The following is a 10,039-nucleotide window of genomic DNA, read 5'->3' on the forward strand; positions in this document are numbered from 1 at the left end:
GATTTTTTTTTATTTTTTTTTTTTTTATTTTTTTTTTCTCTCTAAAGTGTCTGGAACCACTCGCTCCTTCTCTTCCCACTCCTCACCTTCAGCCTCTTCTCGCTCTTTTTTCCCCCCTTTCTCCCTTTAATAAAGTTTCCAAGATAAGCCCCTGTGATTTTCCAGCCTGGGAAGTCTAATTTAAGGTGGATTTTCTTGCTTTTTTCCCCTCCTGTGTGTGTTTAACACCGGCACTGAAGGGAGTGAGAACCTGGCACGTGGCTGAGGGGCTGCACACGTGGCTTGGGATAAATTTCGCCAGGCACAGGCTCAGCAGGACACTTTAAAAGTAGATTTTTTCCCCTTGCACTGTGCAGGAAAGTCCCCAAAATCTGCCTGGACCAGAGGTCCCAGCACCCAGAAGGGTTTTGCAGAACCCTGAGGTGATGCTGATCCAGCCTCCAGGACAAAGAAGAAGCTGCCACGCTCCAGGATGTTGTAAATAAATATATTTTTAATGATTCTTCTTCCATTCCAGTTCATTCTTTTATACATTTATTTATAAAACAGTAGTAAAATTTTTTAATCAGAGCACAGTGCATTAAAAAAAAAAAAAAAAAAGAAAAAAAAAGAAAAACAAACAAAACTCCCAAAAAGATTAAAAAAAAAATATTGTAATTATAATCCACAACTGTTTACTCACAGCCAGGGGAGACATCTCGTGCTGAGCAGTGCCCAAGGGCACCCTAAAGCCACAAAAATCCCAATTTCCCGTGGGATTTTGTGCTCCTGCCCTGGAGCTCCTCAGGAGGGCACAGATCCGAGGCTCTCCCACTCCCACAGGTCCCCAGCACGGCCCCGGGTGGCCCTGGAGGGGACAATTCTCTTTCCAGGCACTGATGGCAGCACGGAAAGGGTGCCAAGGCCTCCTGTGAACACCCCCAGCCTCCAGCTCAGAGCCCTTCGGGGGTCTCCTGGATCCTTCTCTTCTCCAGGTGAGCACCTGGAGCTCCTCTCTGCTCACCCAGTGTCCCTCAGCTCCTGCTCCAACTCCTCCTCCTCCCTCTTCCTCCCCGCCTTCCACACTTCCCCGCACCCTCACGTCCCTCAGGCCCCTCTCCAGGGCTGTTCCCCACCTCCAATCCCAAATCCAGCCCCCCAGGACATCCAGGAGCAGGATGGGGGGCACAGAGTGACCCCCAGCCCCACAGGAGCACCCACAGCCCAGGGGGACAATGGCCAAGGGGTTGGGTCTCCTCTCCAGCTTCCCTCCCCTCCCTTGATAAATCCCCGGAGGATTTTCCCTGTGATCCCCCTGCCCTTCCCAGCTCCCTCCCAGCCTCCAGCTGGATCGGGAAGTCTGAGGAGCCCAAAGCAGCTCCCCAGTGCAGAGCTGGGGAACAAACTGGTGACACTGGGAAGAGAAACAACCCCCGAATTCCAAGCTGGGAGCAGCAGCTCAGGTTTGGCAGCTGGCACAAACCAATCCCTGGTCACAGCCCGGCAGGACTTGCAAGAAGTATCCCCCAAAAACCCTTTTATCCTCCCGGGGCTCGGTGTCACGGGGCACAGACATCTCCAGGGGGCTCAGGGTCACCTGGCAGCCTTGCCCAGAGGTTCTGGGGTGGTGGGTGCTGCCCCACAAGGTGGGGGTGACTACAGGGGGTCGCTGGAGCATCAAACCCCCCATCCCACATGTTCTGGATGCCTTCAACACCCACCTGCAGACAACAGGGTGCCCTGTTAATGAACATGCGCTAATTAACACCTTGTCACCCTCCTGTGAGCCCAGAGGCAGCGGGTGCTCCCAGGAAGGAGGAACTGGATGGACTGGGAAGTGTCCAGGGGCTGGGGAAGACTCGGTGGGGTGAAGGATCCCAGAGCAAGGCGAGGAGACACCAAACCGGACACAAAGCTCGCGGCACTGTCCCTCTGCTCCCGGGGCCTCAAGGCTCCGAGGCATCACCCCAGGGAAGGGGGTGAGGCCAGGAGGGTCCTGCTGAAAGGCAAAGCAGCTGAGATCTCGCTTCCAGGCTGTGGAATCTGCAGTCAGGCCAACGCCACGGCAAAGCCAGGAAGGTCCATTCCCACTCCCGGCAAAAAGAAGCTGCGAAAGACACGGCGGCACCCGACCCCAGCCCCGTTGCATAGAGAAAGGTACTCCTGGGAAGATTCAAGTGCACGGTGGGACGGGCTCCTCCTGCCAGGAGCGTCCTGGGACTCGCCCACCCAAAGCTGGGGCTGCAGCCCCTGCCCCAGCAGCTCCCCATCACAGCATGTCCGCGTCCTCCATGCTGAAGCTGCTCCGGCGACTGCTGGCCTTGGAGGCCTCCGGGGACATGGCTGAGAACAAGGGGTCAGAGGCAAGGGGCAGCATGGTGTCCTGCATCAGCATCAAGTCCAGCTCCTTCTTGGATAGGGATGGGAAGGAAGCGCTGTGCCCGGGCTCCAGGCTGTCTGGGAAGCCCTGGGAGCCGTCGTCGAAGCTCAGGCTGTGGGTGAAGTCCAGCTGGTGATAGGGAGACTGGGGCGGCGCGGGCAGCGCCGGCTGCGGCTGCGATTCGGGGTCTGGGGGTGGCAGCAGTGGCTCCAGGGTCCCCTCGTCCCCGCTGGCTTCTTGCTTGACCACCTGCTGAGCCAGCTCGGCCACGTTGACGCCCGAGGGCGAGGAGGTGGGCAGCCCATGGACACGTGCCTGCATCTCCAGCTCCTGCCAAGGGGACACAGCGGGGCTTTGGTGGGGGTGTCACACCCGGGGACACGGCACAGGGACATTGATGGAGGTGGCAGGGACTGAGCAGCTCCCAGGGAAGGAGCCCCTGAAGATCCACAGCAATCCTCAGCAGGCTGCAGTGAGCCTCAGACTTCAGGTTTGCCTCAAGGCTCTGCTCCTGGTGACTTCCCAGCCAAAAAAAGGCAGGAGACGCCCTGGCCAAGGCCTCGGTGGGGCAGGAGCGAGGGGCTGGTGGGGCTGGGGTAGAGCAGAGGCAGGGAAGAGCCCAGGGAATCTCACCTGGATGCGGAGCAGCAACTGCTTGTTCGTCATCTCCAGGCGCCGCGAGTGATTCTCCAGGTCCCGGGACCTCTGCAGGTCCTTCTGCATCCTCTTGATGTAATCCACGGACGCCTTCAGGATTGTCCCTTTGTTCCAGCGCACGTCCCTGTCACCCAGGAGGGAAAAAGAGATGGACCTGGGTGCCAGCAGTGTGGCCCCTCACCTCCTCCCAGTGACCCCAGTGCTCCCAGTGCTGCGGGAGCCATGGGTACGTACAGGTCGTTGGCTTTGGGGATCAGCATTCCCAGCTCCTTGATGCGGTCGTTGATGTTGAACCTTCGCCGCCTCTCGACTGCGGGTGACAGGAGAGGGGTACAAGTGAGGAGGCAGCAAGAGCAGGAAAGGCTCTGTGTCCTCTCCCACACGTCCTTCATGTCCCTCATGTCCCACAGCCCTCTGTCGTGCCCCAGACAGACCCTCTGGAATTGGGGAGCTCAGGATGAGGAACCTCAGGAGCCAACCCTGCTCCATCCCTGGCCCAGCAGGTCTGATCTCCCCCCAGAAGGACAATGGGGTGTCTCCTGGACCCCATTTGGGAAAGAGGGGCTCAGGGGGCCCTTCCTGGAAAGGAGGACCCAGCTCAGTGGGAATGAGGATGAAGAGTGATGGGGAAAGGCTGTGGGCTCAGGAGAAGCAAAGGCAGAGCTGAACTCACTCAGGTTGTGATTGTCCTTCTTCTGGCGCTCCTTGGCCAGGGCTCTGCTCTCAGCATCTGCAAGAGACCCCGGTGTCACCCAGAGGGGACAAGGCTGCACCTGCCCCCACGAGCATCCCGGGCTGGCACAGGAGCCCCTGTACCCCACAGGGACAGGGCAGCCCCACTTCTGTCACTGGCTCTGGGGCCATACCTGTGAGCTCTCTCTTCTGGGTGAGGTCGGCGGGGCAGGAGCTGCTGGTGACACCGACCAGTGACGCCGTCACCTGTGGGTCCCCACTGTAGACATTCATGTGACTGCTGGACATGGGCAGCTGGAGAGCAGAGGGACAGATGGGTTAGCTCTGTGCAGGGCTGGGGACTGGGATCACACCCGGCTGGGATGGGAGTGCACAGTCTGGGCACGTGGAATTGTCTTCATAGCTCCTTAAAGCAGCTTTCACCACAGTAGAAAAGAAAACAGGGCTTCAAAGGGCACAGCTGATCCCCTCCCGTGGCAAACATCTCAAATAGGGCAGGATGAATCCCACTGGGAGCTGCCACACGGATTGGAGCTGGGGGACACTGCTGCTCTGGGGAAGTTCCTGGAAGGGAAATCTCTCCTGGCTCTCCCATCTCCCCACCCTTGCTCCCTTCCCATGCCTCTCTCCCACCTCTCCAGCTTTTTAAAAGGGTTCCCAACTGTCCTCAAGGGGGAAAAGAGCTGGAGAACTGATGCTTGTGGGTGTTGCTGTCTCTGGGGACAAGGCTGGCTTGGGCTGCCACCGTGGCACCGCTGTGGGGACGTGGCAGAAGGTCCCCTCTGTTCCACCTGTGTACCTGCGAGGACAAGGCTGCAGGACCCCCAGCTGTGCCCCCTCCTGTCACCCCTCACTCACCGTGTTGGGCATGTGGACTTCAGGGTTCATGTAGCCCAAAACGTCATCCAGGCGCATGATGTCATCGATGACCTCATCGAACTGAAAGGGAAAAGGACCCGATGCCCGTGGGCTCCTCTGCCCTTCCCAGCACCCAGCGTGTCCCCAGCAGCCCGGTGACACCTCCTCACCTCCCGCTCGGGGTTGGAGCCGATGTTGAGCATGGCCATGGGGCTGTTGGGAGCGCTGTTGCCCGCCGAGGAGGACAGGACATGGCCGGGCCGGACGCCGGGGGACGCGGCCGGGGGTGGCTTGGGGGAGTGGCTGGCGGGGCTGACGTGGGCGGCGAACTTGTTCCCGTAGGTTTCGGAGAGATAAGCCTGGACCTTCTTGTCCCGAGACTTCTGCAGGTGGTAGGTGGTGGGGTTCTCCAGGTAGGACTGGACCTGCGGGGACAAAACCCATCAGGGACCCCGTGGGCTGTCCCAGAGCCGGGCAGGGGGGACACCACGTACCTTGAGGACCTCTCCGGGCACGGGCGGTGGGGACTGGAAGTGGACGGGGGTGTTGATGGCGGGGCTGGAGGCCACGGGCATGCGCTGCTGCTGCATGTAGCTCATCATCATCTGCTGCTGCACCCGCTCCCGCTCCGCTTCCTGCTGCGCCTGCTGCTTCATCAGCTCCATCCGCAGCCCGATGCGGGACGCCATGGTGGCACACGGGGCTGGGAGCCACGAGCCCGCCTGGCACGGAGATCACCCTGGCAGGAGGACACGGAGCGTCACCGACAGCCTTGCACAGCGGGAAACTGAGGCACAGGGTGACATCCCAGAGTGACCGCACCGGCTGGTGACGGATCCTGGAGGATCATCCCAGGGCTGGCTCGATGGCTCTGCCCTCCTGTCACAGAGCAGGACGTGGTCCCACCACCCAGCCTGGCTGTGAGAGGCCCCCCGCCTGCCTCCTTACAGAAAACAGGGCTGAGAAGTGAAAAGCAAGCCCAGGGAGCTCCGGAGAAGGGGAACTGCCGAGGATGACCAAGGGGAAGGGTGGCCAAGAGCTGGCATTGACAAGGAGAGGGGGGAATTAGGGTCTGGCAGGAAGGGAACCCCGAAGGAGCAGCCGGAACCCCGCGTTGTGCACTCACCCCGGAGCCACTTCCCAAACACCGCAGGCACGGCAGAACCCAGAGCGAGCCCGGCAGCGAAAGGGAAAGAGAAAGCGAGGCCAGAGCAGGAAGAAAAGGCCGGCGGGTGCCAGGAGCCGGGGGCAGGTTGAACCCCCCGGCCCGGCCGTGCCAAAGCCCGGCTCCGGCGCGGGGCGAACAAGGCGAGCTCTGTGCGGGGCCGGCACGCGAGCGAGGGGACGGGGGGGACCGCAGCGGCCCCCGCCCGGCACAGACCGGCCCTTGTTCCCCCGGACAAAGGGGACAGCGGCCCGAGGAGGGTGAAGGATGCCGGGGCACGGGGAGCTTTCCCACGCGGGGCTCGGGGATGCGGGAGGTGCCCTAGAGGGGTCCGGAGAGCAGCATCCCAAGGGAGCGGAGCACGGGGGGAGAAGGAAAAGCTGCGAGGGGAACAGGCAGGAGGGGAAACCAGGCAGATCTGGAGGGTTTTGCTGTTTAAATGCAGAGATGGAGGGGCCACGGCTGTGGCAGCCACCCAGAGCCGGTGCCACGCGTTACCCGGAGGGGAAATTAAATCAAGGCAGCGCGGACGGCAGCGCGATTACACAGCTCAAGAGCAGCTATTGAGCGGCGAGGGGAAGGGAATTAATTAGCCATGGTGGCCTGTCCGAAGGGGGATGGGAGCCCAGAGCTGGGGACAGAGATCCACGGGAGCTTCGTTAACGGGGATGTGCGAACAGCCTTGGAGGAGGGCACGGGACGGGGGGAGCTGGGATGAGAAACAGCAGAACCCTGGGAAAGACCCCAGCGAGAGCCCCCAGAGGATGGAACAAGGCGGAATTAAGGGGGAAACCCGTGGCTGATACCCACGGGGGATGTACAACCCCAAACATGAAGGGAAGGGTGAGAGGCTTTTCTCAGGAAGGGCTGGCACTCGTGGGTGTCACGGGAAGGGTGCCAAGGCACAGCCACCCACAGCACAGCACCCCCCGAGCCCTGCCGACCCCCCAGCCTGGCTGCAGGACCCCCCCAGCCGCCCCCTTACGGAAAACGGGGCTGGGAGAATCAAAAGGGCCCGAGAAGAGCTGCAGAAGATGGGGATGAGGATGAGGAAGGGTGGCCAGGGTTTGGCTTGGTGAGGAGAGGGGGGAAATTAGGTCAGGGTTAAAATAACACCTTTGGTTCTGCTTGGCTTCCCCCCACCCCCCAAAATGCTGAGCAGCTTCTGCTTTCGCTCTGAGTCAGCCCCGGCAGGAGGGCGGCAGCAGGACAGGATGGGGACCCGGGGCCCACGTCCCACCCTCCCCTGAACCATGGGGACAGCCAGAAGAGTACATGGAATGGCAGCTCCATCCTGGTATTCCTGGGAGGGCACCCAGTGGTTCTCCCACTGAGCCAGAGCCGTCCCAGCAGCAGTGGGAGCCCCAGACTGGTCCCTACTGGGAGAATCCAAGCCAGCCTTGTCCCTGGAGGCTGCAACACCCACAAGAATCAGTTCTCCAGCTTTTTTCCCCTTGAGGGCACCTGGGAACCCTTTTAAAAAGCTGAAGAGGCAGGAGAGAGGCATGGGGAGGGAGCAAGGGTGAGGAGATAGAAAAATCAGGAGAGGTTTCCCAGGCTCATCCTGGCGCACAGGGAGGCACAGCAGTGCTGGGAGGCCTGCAGTGGGAGATGGAGGAGCTGGGAAGGGGATGGGAGTGATGAAAGGGAGGGCAGATCTGGATGATCCCAGCCCCTCTCCACAGCCCTACTGGGCTTTTCCTGTCTGGAGGAACGCAGGACACGGGGCACGGAGTTGTGCTCCACCAGCACCCCCAGCCAGAGCCAGGGAATGCATCTCCCTTCCAAATATCTCCGCTGCTACTCAGCAGCACGGCTATTTCTGGCCCTTCCTCGCCTTCCCTCCGGGGGTGTTATTTCAGCAAGAACCCCACGTCCCGGGATGGCACTCGGGGGTGGCTCCAGCTGGAGGATCCCCAGAGCTGCTCCAACCTCTCTGGTCCCCCCCAGGACTTGCCACAAGCCCGAGCTGTCCCTCAGCCCTGCGGTGACAGCCGGTGGTGACAACAGGGGCGGCTGCTCAGCAACCGCTGGGACGTGCTGGAGGGACATCGGGCGCTGCCCCGCAACGCCGGGGGCCAGGCTGGTGACAGAGCCACTGCCCGAGCTGGCCAGTGCCACCTGAAGGGACACAACACCTGGAAGAGCCACAGCAGTGTCCCCAGGCTCAGGTGTGGGTGAGAAATGCCCGGAGGCATTTCCCAGATTTAGCCAAGGGGGGATCTCGTTCCCCTCCCAGGGGAAGTGGCACAGGGTGGCAGGGCCACAGCACCCCCTGTGAGTGCCACACACCTCCTGCCACCCCTCTGAGCACGGGGAGCGATGCCCTGCCGAGCTGAGAACCCCCAAACTCACTGCACGAGGCCCCACTCCTTCCTGTGCTTTATTTCCCGGTCGATCGCGGCCGTTTACGAGCGGAAAAATCCATCAGCAGCTCCGGGCAGGAGCGGGGACCCCCGGGGAAAGGCGGGGGGACAGGGCAGGGACCATCCACCCACCCAAACCCCACACTGCTCTGGGAACTGAGGGGCAGCCAAAAGGAAAAGGAGAAGAAAGAAGTGAAAACAGCTTTGCTGATCGCCACCCGCCGGCCCAGCCTCCCCTTCCTTCCTTCCTTCCTCGTTTTTCATTTTCAAACAGCGGCAGGTGGGGAGGGACACGGGAGGGAGCACGAGGGACCCCAGCCCGGGCAGGCACAGCTGGGTCCAGGCAGCCCCAAGCCCAAGGTTTGCTCCGATGTCACCGAGCTGTCACCTCCCCACGCACCCACAAAGCCACCCCCAGCCTGGGGACGGGCTCTGCTGTCACCCTGCTGGGTGGGGACAGGGGACAACGAGGCTGGGCTTCCCTGGGTGCGGGGCAGAGGGGCTGGGGGACCCTGCAGGTGCCAGGGCCAGCAGGTCACAGCTCCCCTCGCTCCAGGCCAGCCCCGTGTTCCTCATTTTCTGCAGCCACACGGGGTGCAGGGGGGGAAGTTGCAAAAAAACCCCTCCAAAACTGCTTGTTTTTGTCACTGGGGTGAGCAACTGGGCTGAGAAAAAACATGGAAAAATTGATGTGGCCGCTGCCAGCGGGGACAGGAGACGGGGCTGGGTGTGTTCCGTGGGGGCTGCAGGGACACCTCTGTAAATGCAGAGGGGCAAAAGCTGTCCCTGGTGACTCCAGGGGATGTGGCACACAGGGATCCCTCACCCTCCGTGTGCCCAGAGCAGGTGCAGAGCAAGCACCCGGATTACAGGTGGAAAACAGGCTGGAAAATATAAAATTTAGGGAGCTGATAAGAAAGATGGAGAAAGAAAAGAGTCAGGAGAGTGAGGACAAGGGGGAATGGCCTCCCAACTGCCAGAGGGCAGGGACAGATGGGATATTGGGAAGGAACACCCTGTGAGGGTGGGGGGGAGCAGGGATGGAATTCCCAGAGAAGCCGTGGCTGCCCCTGGATCCCTGGAAGTGTCCAAGGCCCGGCTGGAGCAGCCTGGGACAGTGGGAAGATGTTCCTGCCCATGGAGTGAGCTGAGCTTTAAGGTCCCCAACCACTGTGACCCCACAGCCCAGCAGCACCTGGGGTGCCCCCAGCACTCCCAGCTGGTCCCTGGTGCGGCAGTGCTGCCAGGACACCTGAGTGACAGTGCCAGGGACACCCCAAGGCTGCTCTACACCACATCCCTGCGCTCCCTCCAGGCCAGGAATGCAGCTGGACCCCGTGGCCACCCCTTGGGGCAACAACCCACCCTTGGCAAGGCCAGCACGGGGGTGATTTATGCCCTGAGGGGACCCCTCGTGCCAGGGCGCAGTGAGAATCCTTCCTCTCCCTGGGAATGTTTGGGGTGGGCAGCTGCAGGAAGGAGCTGCAGGGACAGGGGGCTCAGGAAAGGATTCCTCCCCACAAACAGGGAAACCTGGCAGTAGGGCCATCCCTGGAAACCCTGAGCCAGCACTGGCCACGAGCTCGGACCAGAGGCTCCAGAGATCCCATCCAGCCTCTGGGATGAGGATGTGTGGGAAAACAGAATAACCCCATTTCCAACCCCAGAGAGCAGCAATGCCCTCCCCATCCACCCACATGGAACCATCCCAGCCCCAGCCAGGAGCTGTGTGGGGCAGAGCTCCAGGGATGATTGGGAACCATCCCAGCCCCAGCCAGGAGCTGTGTGGGGCAGAGCTCCTGGGATCATTTGGAACCATCCCAGCCCCAGCCAGGAGCTGTGTGGGGCAGAGCTCCTGGGATCACGGGGAACCATCCCAGCCCCATCCAGGAGCTGTGTGGGGCAGAGCTCCTGGGATCATTTGGAACCATCCCAGCCCCA

At 61.3% G+C, this 10,039-nt stretch overlaps 1 protein-coding gene across 1 annotated transcript in view; it reads right to left on the bottom strand.

Annotated features, from left to right (window-relative positions):
• Positions 1 to 471: 471 nt before the first annotated feature.
• Positions 472 to 10,039, bottom strand: part of TFEB (transcription factor EB) — a 15,357-nt gene continuing 5,789 nt past the window's right edge. Inside the window, exons 2-9 of the mRNA XM_015650896.3 lie at positions 5,062 to 5,306; positions 4,738 to 4,992; positions 4,568 to 4,648; positions 3,883 to 4,003; positions 3,690 to 3,746; positions 3,251 to 3,326; positions 2,993 to 3,140; positions 472 to 2,689 (exon numbers count right to left, since the gene is read on the bottom strand). Of these exons, the coding sequence (XP_015506382.1) occupies positions 2,249 to 2,689; positions 2,993 to 3,140; positions 3,251 to 3,326; positions 3,690 to 3,746; positions 3,883 to 4,003; positions 4,568 to 4,648; positions 4,738 to 4,992; positions 5,062 to 5,256 (1,374 nt within the window). The 5' untranslated portion in view covers positions 5,257 to 5,306 and the 3' untranslated portion in view covers positions 472 to 2,248. The remainder of the gene's footprint in view (positions 2,690 to 2,992; positions 3,141 to 3,250; positions 3,327 to 3,689; positions 3,747 to 3,882; positions 4,004 to 4,567; positions 4,649 to 4,737; positions 4,993 to 5,061; positions 5,307 to 10,039) is intronic.

This window comes from Parus major, chromosome 26 (assembly GCF_001522545.3).
Source record: "Parus major isolate Abel chromosome 26, Parus_major1.1, whole genome shotgun sequence".
Classification (NCBI taxonomy): Eukaryota; Metazoa; Chordata; class Aves; order Passeriformes; family Paridae; genus Parus; species Parus major.